The sequence below is a fragment of the Polyodon spathula genome, chromosome 11 (genome assembly GCF_017654505.1).
Source record: "Polyodon spathula isolate WHYD16114869_AA chromosome 11, ASM1765450v1, whole genome shotgun sequence".
NCBI lineage: Eukaryota > Metazoa > Chordata > Actinopteri > Acipenseriformes > Polyodontidae > Polyodon > Polyodon spathula.
The window spans coordinates 5,194,897-5,221,079 of NC_054544.1; the positions used below are offsets into that span (position 1 = coordinate 5,194,897).

The 26,183-nt window shown below is 39.5% G+C and overlaps 1 protein-coding gene across 3 annotated transcripts in view; it reads left to right on the top strand.

The window, feature by feature from the left end:
- The window catches only part of LOC121323228 (voltage-dependent L-type calcium channel subunit beta-4-like), a 42,795-nt gene extending 19,676 nt beyond the window's left edge, over positions 1–23,119 (top strand). For 2 of the 3 annotated variants that reach the window (XM_041264148.1, XM_041264150.1), the window contains 12 exons: positions 6,168–6,287; positions 6,422–6,544; positions 7,326–7,453; positions 9,339–9,415; positions 11,030–11,049; positions 11,889–11,969; positions 13,089–13,147; positions 13,987–14,096; positions 14,424–14,575; positions 16,029–16,124; positions 16,490–16,675; positions 16,896–23,119. In XM_041264148.1, coding sequence (XP_041120082.1) covers positions 6,168–6,287; positions 6,422–6,544; positions 7,326–7,453; positions 9,339–9,415; positions 11,030–11,049; positions 11,889–11,969; positions 13,089–13,147; positions 13,987–14,096; positions 14,424–14,575; positions 16,029–16,124; positions 16,490–16,675; positions 16,896–17,150 — 1,407 coding nt within the window. In that variant the 3' untranslated portion in view covers positions 17,151–23,119. The remainder of the gene's footprint in view (positions 1–6,167; positions 6,288–6,421; positions 6,545–7,325; positions 7,454–9,338; positions 9,416–11,029; positions 11,050–11,888; positions 11,970–13,088; positions 13,148–13,986; positions 14,097–14,423; positions 14,576–16,028; positions 16,125–16,489; positions 16,676–16,895) is intronic. The other variant, XM_041264149.1, reaches the window with a different exon arrangement.
- The last annotated feature ends 3,064 nt before the right edge of the window (positions 23,120–26,183 follow it).

Here is a 26,183-nt window from a genome sequence, read left to right on the forward strand (position 1 = left end):
GGCAAACCGGTTTTCTCCATGTGTAAATGGTCTTTTGAATGAATAAAAGGGGAGAATCTGTGAACAAAACCCTACAGTATGCACAGTCCATATTTAGTAAATGTAGTATCCTTTGGGATAATGTTCTTTTTTTCTCCTCCCTGATGTTTGCAATGGGGAGCACGTTGACATTGAAGCCTGTAAACTGTGCAGTCCACCATCGCTGAAGATAATAATTTTCAACTTCAGAGCTTCATAGACAGAGCACTGTGTTTTGCCTGAAAAACACTGGCATCACACTGACACCAGCAGCAGTATTATACAAGGAGGTGAAAACAGGATTTCAGCTCTTGCAGCTTAACACCTGTGCTTTTTTAATAGAATTGATATAGGTGTTCACATTCAACCCCAAAGCTCTCAGATATGACATGATGTTATCTGCTGAGCATCGGTCAAAAAACCAAAAATAGGGCCATTCTTTCACGTGCCTAGTGATTACTGTACTGAAAGTGTTGTCCATTAAAACACCCTTAAATACTAAGGTGTAGATTTAATCAAAAAATACTACGACTCTTCAAGTTTAAGTCACAACAGGACACCACCCCCATCACCCCTTACCTACACAGTGTTCAAGTAATGCAAAAACCCAATAAACTGCAAGTCACATCAGTGTCATAGTAGTTAGCAAGTAGAAGCCTAGTGAAGTTCAACATCTTTTTCATCAGTCATTATTTTCGGTACAACACTGAGACATCCCCAACTGTTTCACATTAGCATGTTGTAAAACGAGGAAAATATCAAGGCCTATTACAGTAGAACTGAACTGTGCTGACATACATAAAATATATGTGTGGCACTGTGGCCATAACTCAGGCTGTTGCATGTTTATTAAAGCTTTCTAATATTGGAATATCTAGTGACAATCAAGTAGAGTACGAAGCACAGCCTTACATTTATAAACCTCCTCTCACTGTAATTTTGTTGAATGTAGGTAACAACAGGGTGTATAAATCACCCCTGGAAAACTAATACTGAGTTAATGAGCAGCATTACTTAGACCTGCCACTATGTAGATCATTAACAGACCTCCTACTTCCATGAGGATCTATGTCGATTGTTTAAAATACACAGTAACTATTTTGCACTGAGATCTCTGTCAAAATAAGCCCAGTGCAAGCTGTTGGGACAAGAAATATTGTTTTCCACAAAGCTGTAAAAGTAACCAAGTTGAGTTGAGCTCAGGGCTTTGAATACACGGGACTGTTTATGAAAACTGGAGGAACAAAGTTAGTAACGTTCCTGCCGCATCCCATAACTGTCTGGCCCTTGGCACTATTTTACTGCATTATATTGCTGCTTGATTTCTTCTTTTGCGAAGGCTGTTTTGGTATTTTTTCACTCTGAAGTGACAGCAGTATTTTTCCAAACCTTTTGGAATTGGAGCCTGCGGTATTTATTGGGTGACTGGCATCCTTTCATTCCCTGGGGAGAGATCCACCTAGCTGTGCATGGCATCAACATCCATGAAGAACAACATTCTCAACGTTCAGACACTCTGACCTGGGTTATGGGTTGAGGTTTTGTTTAGAGTCCCGACTGCTTGTGACAAAGATTGTTTTTCAATAACAGGAAATTATATCAGAAATGTGATTACTGTATTGTGGGATGGTTAGCTGTACTAAAGGACTCATAAACCACAATGCTACGCCATTTCATTTTAATGTGCTGTAATTGGGACTCTGGGTACACTGCAGTCCATTGGTAGTGGTGTCCCTTCTTAGAAAAATTCCAGTGTTTTGTGACCAAAGAGCTGACATAGTTAAAGGACACAGTAAGAATTTTGAACTGAAAAAACAAAATCTGCAGATATCTAAAGAAAATATATAAAAAGCAAAAAACAGAAGCACGGTAGAGTAAACGAATGATCAGGTGTCCTAATTGAAATGTGGTGATGAAAGGGCTGCTTTATTTCACGTTTATATTTGCCCTCTCCCTCCCACTGTTTCTGAAAGCATGCTAGTCACTGAACTGGGAGTCACTTACAGAATGACTCACTGTGGAGTCTGATGTCATCTCACATACTGCAGCCTGGCATCCTTATCTTGTCTGACTTTGGTGTGCTTTATGTAACAGTGGTCACGTGACAGTGGAAGTGTGGAGTGATGAAAGAATCTCAGGGGGTGGTGTGGCTGCTCTCCGATATGGTCTTGACTAATGACATTGTCCAGGACTCCTAGCTGAAGATACTGACAGACGTTCCCTCATATGGACATGAGCACATTCTGCCGGATTAAGGCTTCACATTTGGATTGAGTTCAATCAGATAACTTGTGTGATTATTCAAACCAGATTATATCTAGTACAAGTTATGTACAGAGTGTGCTGCTGTCGAAAAACAAACTGAGAGCAATGAGACTTGGAAGGTGGATCCACACATGATTCCTGGTCCACCCCCATGTATCATAAAGAATTAGGTCATAGTGATTACTGTAAACTAATGCTTCACATAATCGAAAACCACAAACACCCAAAGCCATCGTGTGTCAATTCTGATGACCTCCTCGTTCAAGCCAACTACAGTAAAACTAAATGGCGAGTCTTAAAGCTGTAGAACGTGCTACACTGCAGATTGTTACAATGTTTTGCGTGCTATAGTCTACAGGAACAAACAGCTTTGAACTTGCACCCTCCCCATCATTTCTGTAACATTCCCGAATTACATTTACGGCTTGTGCCTGGTGAAATATATTGAAGAAATATTACAAAGCAGAGCCAGAAGAGGACAAAGCGGTTTTACAGACTACAGCTATTTTGTTTATTTTCTATTTTAATTCTTGTTAAAAGTAGCACAGATCTTCCGTGCACATTTTTTACCCACTGGTAAAATCAAATTCAAACAAAGTGCTGTGGGGAAGCTCAGAAAGGTGTTAAACTTATCGAAAGATCATTTGTATTTAAAATGTTTTGTATTGATTGATGTGCTACTTCTGAATCATCAATACTGGGCTACTAATCAGCGAGACTTTAATCAGAACTATTGCATTAATGAACCCCCATAACATTTTACAGTATAGTACTGTCCTTATTTCTTACTGTTTATTAATCAACTTGCTACCAAAGTCAATTCACCAGCTTCCCCTATCAATCTCATGTCTCAAAGGTCCTGGAGCAAAGAAGAATGGGGGGGGGGGGGGGTGCCTGACTGAAGTCTTTGAAATCTTAAAAAGAGTTGACCTAGTCAACCTGAACCATTACTTCAAGAGCAACCATGAAACTAGGACCAGAGGCCACAGTTGGAAATTAAGTGGAGATAGACTTAGGAGAGAGGGAAGGAGACACTTTTTAACAGAGAGAGTGGTGTGTGTATGGAATGGACTACCTGCGGTATGACGTTGATGAAGCAGAAACACTTGATTCCTTTAAGACCCAACTTGACAAAGTTCTGAGATGAATCAGCTGCTAGGAACCTGACAAGCTTAGATGGAACAAAAGGCCACCTCGTTCATAAATCTCCTCTTTCTTATCTTCTTAAATAAAAGTCCCTTTTGAATGTGTCCCTTTTTGGAAGGCTAACAGGATATTTTCCCAAAAGAGTTCAACAAGGGAGTAGTTGGCAGTTGATAAAAGAGCCTTTTTTTTGCTAAAATATTCAATGCACAGAAGTGAATAAACTGTGACACTGTTTGAAAAGTTACAGGATGTTTTGTGATGCTTTTGTAAAGATTCACACAATGGCACAGACTGTATGATTTTTCTGTTTTATATTTATTTTCTATGTCTGTAAACCAGAGACACAAATTAATCAACTTTTTACTTTTTGAGAAGTTTTGATTTCATGATCATGGTCAATGTCTCTCATCATAAAGCATGGCTTTCGTTTTAAAAATAAATACATAATAATAATCTGTTTGCCGCATATTATATACCTGAACATATCAAACATATTATTATTATTATTATTGCTATCTAATTGTACTGGTGTTTTTGATGTTACATTTTAAGTTTAATTTTTAATTGTTCATCTACAGTAAATGTTTTTTTGATTGTTCAGAAATAAAAAAACCACAATTTCCAATGCTACACCTGGCTTCTAAAGTTAGTCACACAAAAGCCCAGCTAGAGAATATAAACATGTAGGATTGAAAGGGTGACTAATAGGGTGTCTCAGTACGAACGGTGAATAAATACATAACAAAAATACACAGAAATGTGTGATGTCAAGATCATGAGATCATTTTATCTTTGAATCTTGACTTGTCAAAACTGTTATGTCGAAAGACAAATTCTCAGGATCTAGACTTAACACATTTTTTTTTTTAATTTTGTTCCATGTCCTCAAAGAGCCACCATAGACTAGAGTACTGAGGGCATCTAATTAAAAAAAACCTGGAATAGTAGGGTAATACATATACACTCCTGGGGTAGAACAATACCCAGGGGGGCAGATGAAGGTTAAAACACCCAGTTCAAAAATTCAATGGCAGATTAGAGAAATACTCCTGACAACTAACCATGTTCCGCTGACATAAACAAGAGATGCAGCCCCGCTGTCCCGTTCATATTCAGAGCCTGCTTTCTCTTCCAGCGTAGTTAAATGGCGTCTGTTTAACAAGCAGTGTGGAGGAAGATGCTAGCAGCAGCACTGTAAACCAGCTCACATTATAATAGGTCTATGAAGTTACAGAGCAGGCATGTTGTACTACACAGAGGTATAATCTATTCAAATGCATTCCTGAATTCTAATAATTATTAGCATAACAAATATGCCCTTTGAGTTCATTCGAAGGTTTCTTTGTTCATGTCAAGTTATAGAATGTGCAGTATAAGTAAACTGAGATTTTAGCTGGTAGACCCGTACAGTGCCATAGCTGTATATGGGTTAGGTTTTGAGTAAGGTAAGCACAGTGTACAATTTGTGTCAAGTGTAAGCAAAGGATTTTCAAAGGTTTGGCTATCATTACTCCTTTAAGAAGTGGAAGGAAACATTTCACTTTGAGTGACAGTGAGCTGGTTGCTAAATTGCAACAAAACCCCTGGAGTTAAAAAATGAAAAAAATAAAGTTAAAATGAATGAGTGAATGAATGAATTCTATTCATCAATTAATTTATTAGGTTTGGGCTCCCTTAGTCATTAATAATTATCCCTACATTTGCTGCCAGGCCCTTCCCAACTAGATGTTTAGTTTCTTTTTATTGCTAAGAGTAAAGCGGTATTCTTGAAACATTAATGAGTGACCACACTGTGTCCAGTGCCCAGTAGTTTATGTAAAGCACCCTTGTACAGTGTATTTGTATTATAAAGTGGTTACAAAGCCAGCTGAGAAAGTCTTTGCTGTATTGTGTTAAGTGTAAGGAACTGTCCCATTCTCGAACGCGATATTTACTTTGGCACTGTTTTACGGGCTCTTGTTTGGTTATTTTAACAGTTCACTTGTAGGGCGGTGCAGAGCTTCAAAAGGCCTGCTTTAATCAGTGCTGCTTTGATCCTATTTCCATGTGAGGCTGTGTTGGCCCTTTTTTCTTTCAGAGAAAGTGGCGCCGTTACAAGAGCTTACTATATTAGGCTCTTTATGCTTTTTTTCATAGACAACGCTTGAGTTAGTTGTCCCTTTTTTATACTTAATGCTGTGTTTAAGTACCTAGTTAAAATTCAGACGCGCAGTATGCAAAAAACTCCAAATTGGCTGTGAAAAAGCAAAAGAAGGGCAAGAGCCTCCTACAGTGTCCCAGTAATGCTCAGTGCAGCTCCAGTCTCTGCAGAGGGGCCTGTGTGAGGCTGGGTCCACTTGAAGCACATTTTCTGTACATCTTGTTTTTTCACCAGTCATGCTAGACAACTTCACAGCAGCTGCTTGATTGTAAATCGCTTTGTTTGTGCTCTGTTGCATGGGCCCACAGGGAGAGCTGCATTGGCATTCACTCTCGCGTGGATTAGGGAGGTAATCAGTCTAGGATAATTCACCTTCTCTCACTTCAGAGACCCCTGCTGGTGACTATAGCCGGGCTGGGCGACCTGTCTAGGGTTCAGTAGATTGGCTATATTCTTTGCTGCAGTTCGACTAGTGAAAAGAGGCTATTGCTGGCAGCGGGAGTGATGATGAAGGTCAAGCAGGTATGAATGGATGGATTTTGAAAAACTCGTCTTTTTGTGATTGTTAATTGCTTGCTGTGTGATGTCGACCTGCCAGGGTTCAGCAGACTCCTACACTAGCAGGCCGTCTGATTCCGATGTCTCTCTGGAAGAGGACCGGGAGGGAGTCGGGCAGGAGCGAGAGCAGCAGGCGGCACTGCAGTTGGAAAGGGCCAAGGTGAGAGCTCCCAGCCCCTACAGTACCTGCACTACCCTGCCCACTTTGTGCTGCTCACTTTCACAGCCTCCTGTCTGAAGAGACCACAAGGTAATGGAGGCCTTCTTATATTTTCTAGTGTGCTCTTTTCTTAGGCCAAGGCGGTAGCGTTCGCAGTGAAGACCAATGTGAGTTACTGCGGCGCCCTGGACGAGGATGTACCGGTAGCAGGCACTGGCATTTCCTTCGATGCCAAGGACTTTCTACACATTAAAGAGGTACATTATAGTAGTACATTTTCACCAGCACTGTGAAACCTCCTTCTTCTTTGATGTGCCTTTCTTTCTTTCTTTCTTTCTTTCTTTCTTTCTTTCTTTCTTTCTTTCTTTCTTTCTTTCTTTCTTTCTAACACAGCTGTTGGTCCTGCAAATTCCTAAAAGATCTACAATGTTTAGTTTAGTAAAAAAGCCAAAAATCCATACCCCACCCCTCCCTTACACAAACCGTCCAAAAATACAGAAACACTGAGAGACAGATGTTCCCGAATCTGCCTAAAATTACAGCACAGGAAAGAGCTAGTCTTAAAAATGCCATAGCAGTGGAGGAAAGCTGCATTATTTGCAGAACACAAAGCGTGTTGAAGTTGCACTCAGACAAGGGGAAACACACTCAGGGCAGAAGAATATACAAGGAAGACACATCCACCCGCTTGCGTTTTCTTATCTCCTGCTGTGTCTCTTGACAGGTTGAGTGAAAGAGTTTGATATTCTATTTTATTCTAACTTTAGACTATTGATTTAATATTGATGCAGTAGTTGTATCTTTTGATCGTTTTAAACTCCATGGTGGACAAGAACAAAGCACGTTACGAAATTAGCACTACCACACACACAGAAGTATAAGTGCTAACGTAGGACTGGGTTCCTACATTTCTGCTAATTGAGAGTACACATTGCTTACAGTTTAAATGTCAGCCAAGTGTTAAACATTCAGAACTGTGCTTTGTTGTTTAAACTGGAACCCCTCTAACCCCTCTAGTGTGGTTATTTCCAAACACAGAAGTACAACAATGACTGGTGGATAGGACGCCTGGTGAAGGAGGGCTGTGAGATTGGATTTATACCAAGCCCCCTCAAACTGGAGAACATCCGAATCCAGCAGGAACAGAAAAGGGGGCGCTTCCACGGGTAAGAGAGGAGCCTGAAAACAAGACTTTGGAACGTACTGTCTAGCTACAGCACTTCTTATAGCTGTACAGCTGCTATCACTGTATTTACATGATCACATTTAGTCACAGCGTTTCTTTCAGATGGGATATTTTGTTGACTGTGTTAGACAGTTTACAAATAAGCTAAGTATTACACAAGCTATTGCTATCCTTTTTTATTGGGAGATAAAAAGTGAAAATTGGATTATATTTCTCTGGAATTGGGTGTGACCAGGTTTCAATTCTGTATTGTAATAATAATTTGCAACTTGCTTGCTAGAGCTCCTATAAAAAGCAGATGTATGATGTGTTTTTTTCAGATTATATCAAATATTTTTATAATACTGTACATCCTGTACAGTGATTATGTAATGACATCTGTAAGTCTCAGACCATTCCAAAAAAAGTTATTGGTTTGTGGTCTGCTACTGTTGTGGTCTGTACAGAATGTACCTCGATGTGCATTTCACAGTGTGGTGGTGGTTATCCCTTACATAATACCCCCCACAGGAAACCCTTCCATACATTGCCTCCTGTTGCCTTGAATTGTTTGATCAGATCATTAGATCATTTCTCACTATGTTGTTTCCTTTTTAAATAAACCGAAGGAGGGCCAGCAGATTAGATTGCAGCCCTTTTAAAAGTGAAGATTAAAAGTTGTGTCCCTCTGTGGACTGTTGAGCTGTCACCAGGTGACAGTGTAAAGAAGATGCTGAATCCATGCTTGACATCCCTCACTCTGATCGTTTAACAATACAGCGGTCTGACGGGGGGGGGGGGGGGGGGACGACGACGACAAGAACACTTGGTATTTATTTATTTTTGGATGATTAGCCTAGAAAAATATTTCACACTTGATTTCACTTTAATCTAAAATTATTGTCATTGCATGGACTTTTTTTAAGTAGAATTTTACCTCAAAAGTCACATTGAGTAACACTCATCTATTAGAACAAGCACGATCGGCAGCACTAAACAACACCGCTGGACAAAGCAGTCATCAACTAATGCTTTTTGTACCACTTGATTGCACCTAATGCCAAAATATTGCATGAAGGGTTATTTAACTGACCTAAACGCTGACAAATCTAAACCTGTCATCATTTAAGCAGTTGAAAAAGGGACCCTCCCTTTACGTATTGCTGAAGACAGAAAAACACCAAACACCTGAGAACTACACGGCATGGTGTTTGATTTTCCTAACCTTGATACAGAGCATTGTGAAGCCCAATACAAACTCCAGTTCTGAGGCTCAGAACACAGTCATGTTGCTTTCAGTCTAGCCATCACGTTCAAAGTAACTTCAGAAATTGAAACACGGCACGACTTAGCCATAAAATCCCCTGATGTGCAGAACAAGAAAGATGTGAAAAACAATGCAACGCTGCTTCATTTATACACCTGACCCTGAGAGTGCGATCTTTCAAACATGAGTCAATGGCAGCTAAAGTGGCAGTACAGATTTAACCCTGGCATGCGTTTTAAATGCAATAGTAACATTGCATAGGACTACTTTCAAAGTGCTCACTTTAGTCTGTAATTCCTTTAAAAACAAGTAGAAGTACATTCAATTACAGACGGGGGTCATCTATGAAAATATGTCCCACTTTTTATTTTTTATTTTCAACCAGCTCACTAGAACTTCTGCATAAATACCGGACTTATTGAGTGTCATTTCGATACTGCCCCTTCCTGTCTGCGCCCGGTTTACAACAAACTTGAAGCTTGAATGGCTCAAGCAAAAGATAACAGTGCCAAGCAAAAGCAAACTGTTTTTATTACAACCCTTTAGCAGTTTCATATTAATGGTGTCTTGTATATCGTATTAATGTTCTCTTTTATTTTTCTAATGTCCCTTTTTTTAGTAAGTCCAGTGGAAATTCCTCTTCAAGTCTAGGAGAGATGGTCTCTGGCACGTTCAGAGCTACACCCCCCTCCGCAGGTGAGATTACTGAAAGGGTGCTGGTGGATAAAATAGAGAGGGTCAGTCAAAAAAACAACAGCGTGTAACAAAACTAGTAAGGACCAGAACAAGCAACAATCTGTGGTGAGCACACAGGAACTATTCAATTCAAAACCTCCATCCTGACAGAATGAACTGCAGCGGGGTTAAGTATACTCAGCATAAAACCGTTCAACACCAAGAATTTCATTTAATTACCAAAAAGATACCCAGTGGGTTGACTTCATATAAACAGAACATCCCCAAATTTAATTATTTTGACAATGTGCTACTGTATGTGCCAGTATCAGTTACAGTTCAGAAATGTCTGCCCTTTTCAAAAGCTTTCAATGTTTGATCCAGTGTTTAAAATATTTGACTCTTTTAACCCTTTACGGCCCTGGGTATGTTCCCATAACTATTGAACACAGCTAGGGAATCTGAATGTTTATCTGTCACTGCTGTATTATAGTCTTTACTGTACCAACTGCACTACTTACAGTGTACTGTTTTTTATATGGCACAAATCAACAGCTTTGTTGCCGTGAGTTGTGAGTAACAAAACTCTAAAATACATTTGCCATTTTGCTATGCTATTGACAACGTCAGCAGGCATCCATTTCAGCTCATAGAAAAGGACCTTGCTGTTTCTTTTGACTCAAGGCTCATGTCAGTAAAAAGGGGCGAATCGCTAAATTGGGTAACTCTATAAGTAAACTGTTATTCTTGTGCAACGTGATACACTGAGGTCCCTTTCTGTCATGGTCATTCCCCATTCCCATCCCAGCTCTCTCCTAGTCACATGATACCCCTACCTGTTCATACGGCTGCTTCTCACCAGCTCTGATCCTCCCCTCGTTTAGTGATTATAAAGTGGCAGTGCAAGAGCCACTTATTTGTGGATTGTAAGTGCAGCATTGCTATCAGAGAGGGACTGAGAAGTAATATTAACAGTTTCATACAAAAAAATGCAATGCTCCTAGTTAAACTTGTCAATAGATTGGAATGGCTTTTTATCGCCCGCCCACTTCCAACAGTGACTAGAAAAAACACACCATCAGCACCAGTAATTCAAGAAAGGGTTTCTTACTATACACAAAATAAATGCACATAAAGTATATGGCAAAATTTAAATTGGGGGCACTTAAAAATATGTCTAATGTGGGCACCAATGTTATCAGGAAACCAAATAACTAAATAGTCAAAATCAGGAGATGAAAAAAATCATTCATTCAAGGTTACGGTCCCTTTTTTATTAAAAATAGATTCCAAAGGGATGCCAAAAGATTATTTTGACATTTGAAATGCATGCATGCCAGTTTAGCAACATATGAAACTGTGCTCGAACGAATGTTACATGAATGCATTTGCTGAAACCGAATGCAACAGCTACTTTAAATCAAAGCTTATTTTGCTAAATTGAATGACCCCGCAAAATAATCAATTTTGATTCTAAAATGACTATTGTAGGGATTTCTTTAAATGTGATATTTAGTATTACCTGGGTAATATAAAGCATTATCAAAAACTATTTGTTAATGTTTTAATAATAATATTCCTGCGTTTATTGTTTCTTTTCATCTTTTAACAATATTCTTTTTTTTGTTTTTACAGCAAAGCAGAAACAGAAAGTGGTAAGTGTATTTTCATTTGTATTTTACATGTTAAAACACAGTTTGGTTCTACGCTTCATCCTGATGTAGGCTTAATATACAGGCTTGTGAGCGTACCGAAGGGTTTCCTTGTGATCCGCTTGGTAACATTGGCTACATTTACACCAGACATAGAGGTGGCCTGCTATGATTTTAGTGCTACTGTTCTTGACAGAAATAAACTTGACCCTGGCCTTCTTTATGATGACATGTGTTCACAACAGACTTGTAAGTGCCATGCCAGTGGGTGTCATTTTATGGTAATTAATCCTTTAAGGTACAAGGGATATATATGTCAGGCAAAAAAAAAAAAAAAAAAGAAAAATGCAAACCTTCTTATTTTGGCAAAGAGGTGCATGCAACAGGGTTTATAAATCACTGACATGTTGGATCTGATCATCCAAACCGTCAGTTTCCTTACGATACTTGAGTTCCCCTCAAAATCATTTTAAGAAGAAACTGTTTGAGCAACTGCTCAATTCCTTGTGGCTATGCTAATGTTCTGGATGTCACTCATCATAACAGTCGTACTATGAATTAAACGTGCATTGCATTAGGAAGAGCGCCTTCCTCACACAGCCATGCGACCATCAGCATCAATAGCTTCACTGTAATGCAAATTTCAAGTTCAGGGGGTGAGTCTCTGAGCTGGGGTTGAGAACCAGAAGCCCTTTGAAGAGACATCAGAGCACAGTACTAATACTTCATAGCTTGCACCCATAACGCCACTTTACAAAAGAAAGAGCCTCCTTTTGTACAGCCTCCTTTTTCGAGCAGCTTCGGAAATGCGTGAAACGGCTGACCTTTCAATTCCGCTACAGACAGAGCACGTTCCTCCATATGACGTGGTTCCCTCCATGAGGCCCGTGGTTCTGGTCGGCCCATCATTGAAAGGATATGAGGTGAGTGATACAGCCTCCCACACTGGTATTAGTTCTAGCTCTGAGGGCAAAATGCTTCTTACTGTGCCACAGACACACTTCCTACAGCTACTTAAGGCACCAGCTGAAAAGTTGTTCTGCTCGCCGTCGCCGAAGGGCAGATCCAATAAAAAAAACCCATAACACCAGTGTTCTACTCCGCAGCATTCAATCAGTCTCTCCGGAAGCATGGTGAAGATGGGTATTCTGGAATTTGAACGCACACTGTTAACTCTTTTACTAATTCAGTGGTGTGCCTGGGTAGTGTCTCTGTCTGGATGCTTCATTGAATTACATGGATCATAAAGCATTGCAGTATTTTTTGATTGAACCTATTTATTTCATCTTTTTTTCCTTTTCTTTTTTTTGCACGTAAGATAGCATTGTCTAGTAGCTGCTGCCACACAGGAGAGATACTCTGCCCAGACTTGTTCTCAGAAGTGAGGGTCCAGGGCCAATGAATCCATCCAATGACTTTCTATTACGCGGCAGACCGGCATGGTTTTAGCACTATTGAGCCAGAAGTCACATTTGACATTGAAATAGAGCCAGTAAATCTTTATTTAACCATTCATTAGTGGAAAATCCTCTGATGTTTTATCCACTAATGTGCACTCAAATCAGAGCAGGAGTGCTTGAGGCGCAGCCACTGTTCACCAACTCTAAACATTTGTTTGCTGTTTTGTTTTGGTTCTGCCAACCTGCAGTTTCACAGGGAAATAGAGGAAATCATTTGCTGTTCGGCTTCACTGCCTGTGCTTCCATTCGTTTCATTTGCGTCTGTTACTGTTTTTAGTATCAGGAATTACAGCACCTCTTAATAAACAGGACGGAGTAGGAATGGAGTCATTACACAGATGACATTGTTTAATTTGGGAGGAGTTTATTAATGTTTCAGACTGCATATAGAAATGATATATTAAAACTAGCAGTGACAAACAGAGTTCAGTTGAAGGTAAGATTCATTACCCTGGGGTGTGACTCTGACACTGAGCTGGTCGGAGAGGTAGCTGCTTTCCTTTTTCTTTTCTTAACTTTCTCCTTTTTTCTCTTCCTGGCGAAAAACTCTTCTTTCCCACCTCTCCTTGAACCCCTACCCAGGTGACAGACATGATGCAGAAAGCTCTCTTTGACTTCTTGAAGCACAGGTTTGATGGAAGGTGAGGCAACTGACACTTTATGCTATCGCTTGTCTATGTGAGAGAAAAGAGAAACACATATATATGTGTGTGTGTGTGTGTGTATATATATATATATATATATATATATATATATATATATATATATATATATATATATATACTGTATGTGCTGAATATGTGTACAGCGTGGTTAAATTCACACTTCTTTGCATAGGAAAGCATGCAGTCACTACCCGACACCCCCTAACCTAACCACACAGACCACATTCATTTCACAATGCACATAGTTAACATGCTTTGGGCATTGCAGAGGTACATTTTAATAATTAAAAAGACGAATCTGTCTATTCTGCACATAACCTAATAAGCCATGTACAGCAAATTATTTAACAAGAGATGACTCTTATTTGGATGGGATTTGCCTCTACATGTGCCAGTGTTTGTGTATTCCAATGCTTGTCAGACAGGAGTCTTTGTCAGCTGCCCTGTCTTTCTGCTTCCGTTTGCCTTTAACAGCATTGCACTGCCAAGCGAGTGCGGTGCGGATGGGTTATTAATCCCAACCGTGAAAAGAATGATCTTGTGTCTCAATACCAAGTAAACTTCTCCAAAAAAGAAAGACATTCTTTGTTTTAAAATACGGTGCACAGGAAGAATATTTAACATTGGGCAATCGACCCTTCAAGTCCCCAGTATGAGATTATTACCTGCTTCAGCGTCTGGATGCAGGTTTAATTAGTTCAATTAAACAATTTAGAACAGGGTTGGAACAAAGACCAGGACAGCACTAACTCTTTCAAAATCAAGAAGCTTGAGTTAAGGTGTGCAGCATGTCTGAATTTGTTCTTGTTTTTTAGGATATCTATCACAAGAGTCACTGCAGACATTTCTCTCGCCAAGCGGTCTGTGCTCAATAACCCCAGCAAGAGAGCCATCATTGAGCGCTCAAACACCAGGTCTAGTTTAGGTAAGTGGAAACTGATAAGTGTTTTACTGAACCTGGCTCAAGCTTACATGTGTCTGTCTATATTCCCCTACTTGTCTAAATATTGTAGTATATAAACTGTATTGATAATAAACCCTGGCAGGTTGATTTTGTGTAATTCCCCTGCTCTGTGGTGACACTCCATAAAACTTTGCAAACTGTATTTCTTTAATTTTTTTTTCCTAATGTAGCTTGCAGACATCCAGAACTCCAAACACTCTGCAACATATATTCTGCAGTCAAACTAGATATCAAACATTTCTGGAAACGCCTGCTGTGATAAAGCTTCTGTCTTTGCTTTCCTTGTAGCTGAGGTGCAGAGTGAAATAGAAAGAATTTTCGAGTTGGCACGGTCGCTCCAGTTAGTAGTTCTGGATGCTGATACCATAAACCACCCAGCACAGCTTATCAAGACATCTTTAGCACCTCTTATCGTCCATGTCAAAGTGTCATCACCAAAGGTACGTGCCTTTATCTAAATGTCAGGAAAAATGCATATGCCTCTGTCCTTTAATAATGTATTTTATGCTGTGGCTGTTAGTACTACACTAGTTCATCATACAACATTTCAAGAAAAATTTTTGTATTTAATCCTGAAGACAGTATATTGTAAAATTCTTAAGAACTGTTTAACTGTTAACAAAGTGACGGTCTGAAGTTCAGTGTGATTCTGTGCAGTCTAATGAAAATGCAGTCCTATTGCTCCTCACTGACTTTTGCTACATGTGATGAATCATTTGACATCTGTTTTTATCACTCTGGTAGATGAATCATTTGACATCTGTTTTTATCACTCTGGTTAGTTTGCCCTGCTGCTCTACTGTATACTGCATTCAGTAACACGTTGAAAATGTCTTTAAGGGTTTTTGTCTTCATTGCTGCACTGACACTCACAGTATGATTGAATAAAACCTCTGCATGTTGTCTGAATTGTTAGAGAAAAATCAGCCCGGAGACTGCATAAACTACCTTAAAGTGTATTTGTGAAATGACAGCTTCAGTGACTGCTGCATAGCTTGATTTCCTTGACCAGGACCTCATGCAGTATGCATAGAGTTACAAAGCTCACTTTACTTTCTTTATACAGAATTATGATCATTTCAAAATATCATGTCTGTGTTTTTGTGTTTGTTTTTCCTTTTGCTTTGTGCTCAGCTGTGGATCTATATGTAAGTTCCCAACAGTTATAATTGTTACACAACAGTTAACCCTCTCTGCAGTGCAGTTATGTAACAGTCGCTAGCCTGTAGTTTAACTGGAATTGCAAATTTAAAGGTGAAGGGCAGGTATACCAATTTACTACACTTTCACGTTAGGTAAACTTATTGCATACTGGAATAAATAACATATTTAGAGCAAACTTGAAAACGGCTTCCACTTTAGAAGAAAAGTGTAAATGGAAAACATCATCATTTTCCATCATCTACAAGCAGACTCTTCATGGCTGATTATAGAGTCAAAGCGGTAAAGCATGTTAGCCAGTAGGTCAATCACGAAACATGTATTTGCTTTGCCACCTCACTTGTTCCAAATCTGTCTTATTGAGGAGTCTTTTCAGAAGCATTTTTCAGGTGGAATAGCGTTAGTAAGTAAACATGGCAAAATAATGATCTCGGCAGAAACAACAGTAAAGGATCTTAAAGCACACACTGTGGGGATATTAAACGATAAGAAATGAAATGCAGTATTAGGACAATGTAGATGCAAGCCTCTCTTTAAACTGTTATCCCCCATTGTAACCCAGTCCCAGCTCCTCCCTTCTTGTGCCCTTTGGGAATAGCTCTGCTTGTTCCTTAGATCCCCTGGCTCTGTAGGGATTCCCAGGGGAAGGCACCCACTGTATCAGTTCTCAGGCACACTTGTTTCAAACCCACGGCAGTCCTGTCAGTTTGTGTGATTATTCCCCTTTGCTAGGTTCTGCAGAGATTGATAAAATCCAGAGGGAAATCCCAAAGCAAACATCTGAATGTCCAGTTGGTGGCCGCTGACAAGCTAGCACAGTGCCCTCCGGTACGTATAAGATTTAAATACGAAAATACATTCCCTTATAATAATAACAACAACAAACAAAAGATTCATATACGAGTATACCTTCATTAGGGTTGTGTCATATTTGGTGTATGACCTACTACAGTAAAACTAGCAATACTACAGTAATTGTAATGGGGCATTGTATTTAACTATAATTTAATAATGCACATGTTTCTGTCTTCTTCATTTTATTACAATAATGCCTATTACAAATATAACAAACCAAACACCAAAAAACCCTGCAGTGTGCCTTAGGAGTCGTGATGGTTTGGGTAAAGGTATAATGTTCTTTAACTTTAAAAACAACATCAAATGCATGAGAAATGTCCTGTGCTTCTTTGCAGGAAATGTTTGATATCATTTTGGATGAGAACCAGCTGGAAGATGCTTGTGAACACTTGGCCGAGTACCTGGAGGCCTATTGGCGTGCCACGCATGCCCCCAGTAGCACTCCCATGAATCCTCTGCTGGGACGGAACCTGGGCTCCACGGCGCTCTCCCCGTACCCTGCAGCTATCTCTGGGTTACAGGTGATCTTACTGACGGGCAGCAAAATCCAATACTGATAGGCATGTTAAATGCCATCTCTGAGGTCCAATCTACACTGCACTGTATCAGTCACCCTTTAACAAAGAATTTGTATTTGTTTAGTGCTTGTGATGTGAATAGCATTATTGCATTATTATCAGGCCCTTGTGAGCATAGAGGACCAGTTAATCAAGCTGCTACTTCTGCGCTTGTGTTTGCTAGGGTCAAAGAATGAGGCACAACAACCATTCTGGAGACCACTCCCCAATTGAGCGTCGGAGCCTGATGACCTCGGACGAGAACTACCACAGCGAGAGGGCAAGAAAGAGCCGGAACCGCCTGTCGTCAGGCTCCCAGCACAGCCGGGACCACTACCCGCTGGTGGAAGAAGAGTACGACTACCAGGACACGTACAAACCACACCGCACCCGCGGCTCTCCTGGCGGCTACAGCCACGACTCAAGGCACAGGCTTTGAGTTTACAGGAAACCTGATAGGCCTCTCCTCTCCACAACCCAGTACTGAAGAACTAAGACAGTCCTGTCCAAATCATGTGACTTTGCCAAGTGTAATACCTCGTTTCCCTCTGACACTGGCTCATCTAGACACGTGATTGACCTGTGGACAAATCCAAGAATACCAGTTTCGGTTGAGTTACACATGGGAGCCAGAAATTTCTATCCCTGGCTTTTGGGTGTCCTGGAAATAAAATTGTCTGTTGTGTTGTGTTGGCTTGTAACAAAAGTCACAAATGACAGTTCCAGGTTTGTTTTGCAGAGCTAAACGCTCTGGAATTCCATTGTAGCCAGCGCTCGGCTGGGGTTAAAAACAAGGCCAAACGGACCTGTGATCCAACACATTGAGCCAGTGCCAGTGTGATGGAAAAGCTCCAACACAGATGCAAAACGGGGTATAACACAATCTTAACATCCTTAATTGATTTAAAGTTCTCTTCAATTGAAGTTTAGTATTCTCTGTAATCTGTAAGGCAAAGCTTGCCAAACCTTTGAATGAACTGTAAGGGGTTTTGACCCTTCCCTTTTCCCCCCACCCCTATACTTTCTACTATTGAATATATCAGTGCCATTTGGCATGTTACTATTATCGGGCTTTAGAAACACTGTTTGTTCCCACAGGAAAACGGAACACAGCCTGCCATCTACAGTAATCCAAGTGCCAAGCACTTGAACCAGCATATGCTTTGTTTTGTTACAGCCAGCTGGTGGACAGTGCTATGTCCCAAGCAAAACCCAATGCGTCCAGACCTTCACCTTCTATAATACGTTAAATAGGAGGATTAACATACAAGCTGTTGGACAGCCCTTCTGTATGATGTAGAATTTTTATTTAGATCGATTCAATTTCGTTGGACGGATTTGGATGGAAACAGTAGTCACTAAAAGTTGAAGGTGGATCCAGAGTTGACGTTGGAGGTGCGGTGCTGACGTGTAACGCCATGATTCATGCCTCCCTGTGGATTGATGTCATTTGCATCGCATTCTTTCTCTTCGTAGCTGCCAAGTGTCCTGCGCTGCAGTGCAGGTTTGTTTTTTATGAATGAAAACCCGGTTTGACTAGACTGGAGGAAGTTGTTGCTTGCCTCAAGGCTGCGGGGAATTAACCTACATAAATATTAGAAGGGGTGTTCAGTATAGATAGCATGAATTTGGGAAGATGGGGAGATCTTCCCGTAGAATGTAGACTAGTTCAAACCACTAAGGCTAGATTAGTTTTTGGTCTCTGTTCACATTGATGCCAACAAACTTTGGACTTTGTACAGTATGCCGTTTCTGCTTGCCTGCTGTAAGGGTTCAGGGGAAACAGGTCGTGACCCCAGCGTGCACCCTAGGCTCCGAGGAGCCACATAGAGTACAGTACACTTAGGCTGTGATGTCAGTCCTTTCCTATGGTTGATGCTGCTTATTGTCTGTAAGACCTAAAAGCAAGGGTGTGAACATTTCCTGCTTTAACCCTCAGATGGTCAACCTTATTGTAAAAATGAATTGGCCAGTACAGTAGAGGATATTGGGAGTCTGTAGGTTGATGTCCAAGAGTTAAAGGGTTAACAAACACTCCTTGACTTCATTGTTGCTGCCTCCTGTGCATATGGTGCTGTTGTACATTTCTACTCAAACACAATTCTTTTTTGTATTTTATAGTCGCATTCCCTGGGTCATTAATCAGTTGCGAGATTACTCCCTACTTGCCTGCCTCCTGGCCTGTTTTCTAAGGCCATATCATTTGAAGGCCATGTTGCAGCGTGTTTTTCTGTTTGTTTCTCAGTTTCCACAATGGTGGATAATGAAGATGCAGGGGCACGGGAACTAGGGGTGCCGGGGGTGCAGCACCTCCTGGCTTGAAGTACAGGGGTGCTGTGCACCTGCTGGTGTAATGATAAATCCTGCTAGTTTCATTAATCTTATATGCTGTGTGTGCAGTGCACTGTGCCCTCCTGGATTGCTTTTGAACACGAGAGTCGGTTAATAGTTGGAACCCATGAGAAGCCTGTACACAGTAGAACAGTGATTGAAAATGTCCCAGAAAAAGAATATCGCCTTTGTAAATTCTCAGTGGCACCTCCTGCTAAAATCAACTCGTCACAAACGCAGCTAACCGTGGGGTTGCTGCTTTGTGGAGCAATACTCAAAAGACACGACACAGTGAGATTCTGACTGTCGTTGTCTATGACTACTGTAAATAAAATACAGCTGCTCCACCTGTTTTTACAAGTAAACATTTCTAAATTGCAGAATTTAAGTGCATCATAACAGTATACTCTGCTTCTTTGTTTGCTCTGAAAGTTTTACGGTAAGCATGTTGTAAGCATTGTAGCAAGGACTGTGGTTTAAAGCATTTTTTACTTCAGTAGATAAAAAGGTGTTGGTGTCGATGCTGCTTCGTTTTACTACCATGTTTAACATGACAGCAACCCAATGCGTGGCTTCCATCTTATGCAGGGGTTACTGTTTTATTTCAAACAGGCTTTCAGCATTCCCACTATAAAAATGGACGGCAGATGTGTGTGAATGCAGTGTTTTAAAAGCCAGGAAGTGTTTGAAAAAGCTTTAAAGGTGGCAAGGGACATCCATTGCTTGAAATTGGCCAACGCATGAAGCAAAGCATTCAGTCAACACTATCTCAAGTCGAATTGATGTGCATCGCTGTATTGCAGCAGTGTTTGTGTTTCCTGTTCTGACAGAACCCCTTTCTTTATCACAGTTTCCTTTACAGTTGTCTTTTTTTTTGTGTCTCTTTTTGAAAAGCCTTGTTGAAAAGTCTTCCATGTCATGTCAAGAGAAATAGTCTGTAGACAGAACAGCAGCAACCCAAACCTGAATGATATCACTTCCCTCCCCTGTAATAGGCTAATGTGACTACTTGTCAGCTTTACTATTGTAAGTGTCTGTTGAAATGCATTTAAAAGGTGATGTTAGAGATACAGGCTTTTAATTAAGGTAAAACAATTGATGTATGCAGAGTTGCCCAAATTGCTGGATTTACCCACCTGCTCCTAGTCTTATCTAACCTTTATTCTTTATCTGCATACTGTACAGTATTGATCCCAGGCCAAAGGAATTCAACTGTGGTGAAATAATTCTCCAATACAATTTAGCGCAGGTGAAGTAACTTCACTCTTAGTTTCTTGAGCTTGTGTTAAAGCCACATTAGATGAGCCTGTATTATTAATTGCGCTGTCAATGCTTTTTAGACTTGCTTTTTCTCTGCTTTTGCTTGTTATTTGCAATCTTTTCTTGCCAGCTTCTAATTACAGCTGCCAAAACTGAACGACCAATGCAGAAAGATGCTGCCTTAATCTATGTGCAACTTGACTGGAATGTATTTGGACACCTGGTTTGTCTGGCTGCAGGAGGATTGGTATTGTTGACTGAGGGGTTTAACACCCTGTGTATCTTTGCATGTATTTTGGTACAACATATTTCTTGCGCAACGTTACGTGAAGTTATAAACTGCTTGATTAAGTACTTTGGGTTTAATTATTTAAGGGGATGAAACATCTAGTATCCAGAATAATAACCAAGGGATAGGAAGGTGAAAGGACGGCAACGATGCGTATTCAAAACCAGGAGGAGCACCCTGTGTTTTGCTTAAATTGCCAGACCACCATGCCTTCAAGAAAAAAATGCATTTTAGGAATAGCTTCATTAATATGCCACAGTAAGCATGTTTTGCAAGGTTCTGAAGGGAGGTTTAAAGTTACCAGTGTCCCTTAATTTCTAGATGCTTGTTTCCTGACCTGGGATGGAAGTACAGTTTGTAGTGTTTATCACAAATCATATTCATGTGACAATCAGAGGCAGCTCAGCAACATATATCCATTGTGAATGACGCCCAAGGAACACTCCAGAATGATCCAGTATGGAATATTAACAGGTCTGTTATTGCAAGAGGATTATAGCAGCTCTGTTTTAAATATACAAGACCTGTTTCTTTACATTTTGGGTATCTGATAACACATGTGCAGAATGAGACATGTTTGATCCACACTGTTTCTTACTGAGATTGTCATAATAATCGCCTGTGTACAGAAGGTGGGTAAGATGTGATATGCTTCTTCAATCGAAATATTTTTGGATGCAGTGATTTGCACTGCAAACGCCTTGTTAGAGCAGTATGGTTTTGTGTCAGCAAGCTTGCAGTAAATCCTTTAGATGTTCTTTTTAAACTGTTTTAGATTTTGCTTTTTAAACTGTTTGGCATAACTGAAGTAGCAATGTTTGTCACTTACCTGTATGCCTTCTATTTTAAAACCATGCACACTGCTACCAAACCCTTGCATTCATCGCCTGCACACATGATTATTTTGGGGCTGCTATAAAATATACAGTGTAATTTCCCTTGTAATACAATGATAAATGTTATTTTTATTTATTTATTTATTTTTCTTCACCAAACAATTCTGAAATGTGGATAAAGAGCACATTCTGGAGTATGGATTGCACAATGGCGACAGCACAAAGATAGAATAGAGAGTAGTTTGCCTGGGTTGATTTTGGTAACAAATAAATATTTATAGAAATGGAAATAAGCTGTGTGTGTCCATTAGACATTAGATCAACGCGTAATATTTCTCTAGTCAAGCTCAAGGCATTTCTCTTGAAATGCGTATTTTCTGTAAGCCTTAACTCTGATTTACATCTGCATGATGAATAGAAATACACGTATATATATACATATATATCAATTTAAATTATTGCACCCCCCTTTCCTATCTTAAGTGTGCCGGTGCTATATGTTTGAAGCAGGTAGTTTCTAAAGGAAATCACTTGCTTATGTTTGAAAGTCCTGCTGTGAGGTGGTGCTGCATCCACTTGGTAAGGAAACGTTTGCAGACTTGTTATTATCTGATATAGATAGATTATTTTTGTTTTTGGTTTATTGTTTTTTGTAGTGGTCAAAGCTTTTCACTGGGTGCGTATTTAAATTGCCACTGACCGTTCAATAATTCCTGCTTGAATTTTTTGACATCGGTTCATGTTGTGTATATCAGAGCTAATGCTCCCAGCACTGCATTGTTGCCAGCTGATTATTGCTGACCTGGATGCTACTCCATTTGCCTAATGATGCTTGGCACCAGGGACTGAGCTAAAAGCTAATACAGATTTTGCTTTTGCAAACCTAAACAAAACATATATTATTAAATGATTGACTGTTCTACATCCAGTGTGTATACTTACAACGGAATCAGACATGCAGCAGTTTATAACTGCACCATGGTGTAATTCACCTTGTTAATCCCCTTATTTTGATTTAGACTACACTTGTGCAAGACAGCTATATCCAATGGGTAACACAATGTACCTGTTGCAATGTGTCCATAGATAATTGTTTTACACATTCTTGGGTACAAGTTATCAAGGATGAAAGGTTTTGGGACTCTAATGGTTGTGTGTGTTAAGTACTATATAGTGTATGGCTCTGTCTCTCTGAATGCCAGAATGGTAGAAGTGAGTGTGAACCTGGCATCTGGCCCAGTTTCACTCGGTAGAATGTTTTCTTTACTTTTGTCTTACTCTTTAACACACACAAAAAAACCCCAAAACAAGTTGGACCCCGTAATTCAGGTATTGCTTAGAGTTACGAAAAGAACCGAATTGGACAAGGCTCCCCTTCGGGACAAAAGTTATTTGGCTTTTCTGAGACTGTTTCCATCTGGGAGAGGATTGCTCTGATGCTTGGTGGTCTCAGCTCTTAAGAGGGGAGTTGGTGGGTTGAGTACAAGTAACCAGAGTCTGCATGTGGTGCACTGTTTGTTCAGGCCCAGTCCTTGGCTTAACCAGGCCACTGCAAAAAAAAAAAAAAAAAAAACAACAAAAAAAAAAAAAAACAAGTGACTGTTTACATACTACTAATATATTTTCTTTCTTTCTTTACTTGCAGCACTTGCATTGCATTACCAGCTCTCGAAAGGTTAATGAATCAGGCAATGTTGTTCTAATTATCTTCAAAGCACTACACTGCTAAAACTGATTGCTAGTTTCCATCGTTTTCCACACTAAAAATGAATATTTCAAACAAGCCAACACTAAAACACTGACAGAACTAAAGGGTCCTGTGTGCTAAGAAATACCCCTCAGAGTACTGTAAGGCTAGCCTGTCCAGCAGAAAACAAAAAAATAGAAAATAAATAGAATTATCTAATATATATATATATATATATATATATATATATATATATATATATATATATATATATATACAGTGCCTTGCAAAAGTATTCAGACCCCTGACCAATTCTCTCATATTACTGAATTACAAATGGTACATTGAAATTTCGTTCTGTTTGATATTTTATTTTTAAACACTTAAACTCAAAATCAATTATTGTAAGGTGACATTGGTTTTATGTTGGGAAATATTTTTAAGAAAAATAAAAAAACTGAAATATCTTGCTTGCATAAGTATTCAGCCCCCACACATTAATATTTGGTACAGCCACCTTTCGCTGCAACAACAGCTTTAAGTCTTTTGGGGTAAGTATGTACCAGCTTTGCACACAGTGTCGGAGTGATTTTGGCCCATTCTTCTTGGCAGATTTGCTCCAGGTTGTTCAGGTTGGTTGGACGACGCTTGTGGACCGCAATTTTCAAATAGTGCCACAGATTCTCAATGGGATTGAGATCAGGACTTTGACTGGGCCACTGTAGGACATTCACCTTTTTGTTCTTGACCCACTCCAATGTTGCTTTGGCCTTGTGCTTGGGATCATTGTCCTGCTGACAGGTGAGTTTCCTCCCAAGCTTCAGTTTTTTAGCGGACGGAAGCAGATTCTCTTGCAGTATTTTCCTGTATTTTGCTCCATCCATTCTTCCTTCAATTGTAACAAGATGCCCAGTCCCTGCTGATGAGAAGCATCCCCACAGCATGATGCTGCCACCACCATACTTCACTGTAGGGATGGTGTGTCTTGAGGCATGGGCAGTGTTAGGTTTGTGCCACACATAGCGCTTTGAGTTTTGGCCAAAAAGCTCTATCTTTGTCTCATATGACCACAAAACCTTTTCCCACATCGCAGCTGGGTCACTCTCATGCTTTCTGGCAAACTCCAGACGTGCTTTCAGATGGTACTTTTTGAGTAACGGCTCCTTTCTTGCCACCCTCCCATACAGGCCAGTGTTATGCAGAGCTCTTGATATGGTTGACTGGTGCACCATTACTCCACTCCCAGCCATTGAACTCTGTAGCTCCTTCAAAGTGATTGTTGGCCTCTCTGTGGCTTCTCTCACAAGTCTCCTTCTTGTTTGAGCGCTGAGTTTTGAGGGACGGCCTTTTCTTGGCAGTGCCTGGGTGGTGTGATGCAGCTTCCACTTCCTGATTATTGATCCAATTGTGCTCACTGGGATATCCAAACACTTGGATATTATTTTGTACCCTTTCCCTAATTATGCATTTGCATTACTTTATCTCTAACTTCTGTAGAATGCTCTTTGGTCTTAATTTTCCTTCAGATTCACAGCCTTACCAATGATCCTTTAACATTGGGGCTTTTATCCAGAAAATGTGACAGCAACTTTAATGGTTCACAGGTGGAGGCCAATGGTAAGGTAATTGTGTCCTTGTTAGGGCAATTTCTTTCATCGGTGCAAACTGGGAGCTTCCACAGCACAGGGGTTGAATACTTATGCAAGCAAGATATTTCAGTTTTTTATTTTTCTTTAAAATATACCAATGCCACCTTACAATAATTGATTCTGAGTTTCAGTGTCTAAAAATAAAATATCAAACAGAACGAAATTTCAATGTACCATTTGTCATTCGGTAATATGAGAAAATTGGTCAGGGGTCTGAATACTTTTGCAAGCCATTGTATATAGCGGAGAGAAACATGTTTTAATCTGCTCTGACACTTTTTTATAAATAATATATATATATATATATATATATATATATATATATATATATATATATATATATATATTTAGAAAATCTGTTGTATGGCCTGCTCTATAATATTTTGTGTTTAATTGTTGTCTTTATTTGATTTCACGATAATATAGAAATATTTGTTTTGTACATAACAGCCTTAATTTGGGCCCAGTGATTGGATAGTGCATGTTTATCACAGTAGTGTGCCAGGAGGTTTTTTTTATTTTATATTTGCATCTTTTTTTTTTTTTTTTTTTTTTGTAAATGGTAAGTTGGCTCCAATGTTTTACTGTGTTTTAAAGAAAATTTAAACCTAGCCGAACACCCTTGTTAATGGATTAAAGCTGGAATATATTAATATAATAACATTTTAACCCAGTCACAAAAAATGAAATAATTTGTATTTTAATTTCTGATGTGAAAACAGCTGAACTGGTATTGTGAATAGCATCGCAGCTGACCACTTTCTTTCTTTTAAATTTTTTATGTCTGAACCCTTTTATTTTTGGTCCTTAAAAATGTAAAGTCTGAATTGTGTGCAGTATTCTATAAAAGGCATGCTGGTAAAGATACAATCATTTACTATGCAAATGTGTACAGTGCTGCATGCTGAGCTTACCTCTCCCTATGCTACTTAGCGGCTTCATCAGAGTTCAAATTCAATTGTGTTGTTATTTTTGTGGAAGATGACATTTAAAAAGGAAATGCAAATTGCATGCGTATATAACATTTTAATTTCTGAAATTTAAAAAAGAAAAAATGTTTTATGAGATTTAGATGTGTAAAAAAAAATAAATCTAGCTGCATTTAAAAAAAAATAGTTTTTTTCTAAAATAAATAAACGGGAACTCTCTAAAAACTGTGTTTGTGACTCTTCTTTTTACTCAAAGCCTGTAAGTCCTTTCCATTGCTTCTCACAGGGCTGATTTCCAGACAGGACTGACAGACAGCTACACTTCCAAACTTGGTAACCATCACAATGACCTAATTACTGTTGCATTTTGAAGAAATCTTATGATTTAGCAACCCCCCTTTATTATGCTAAGAATCTTAAATTCAGGATATGCAAAAAAATCAAATGACTACCAATTCACTACAAAATCTTTATAAGGGTTTGGAGGAATT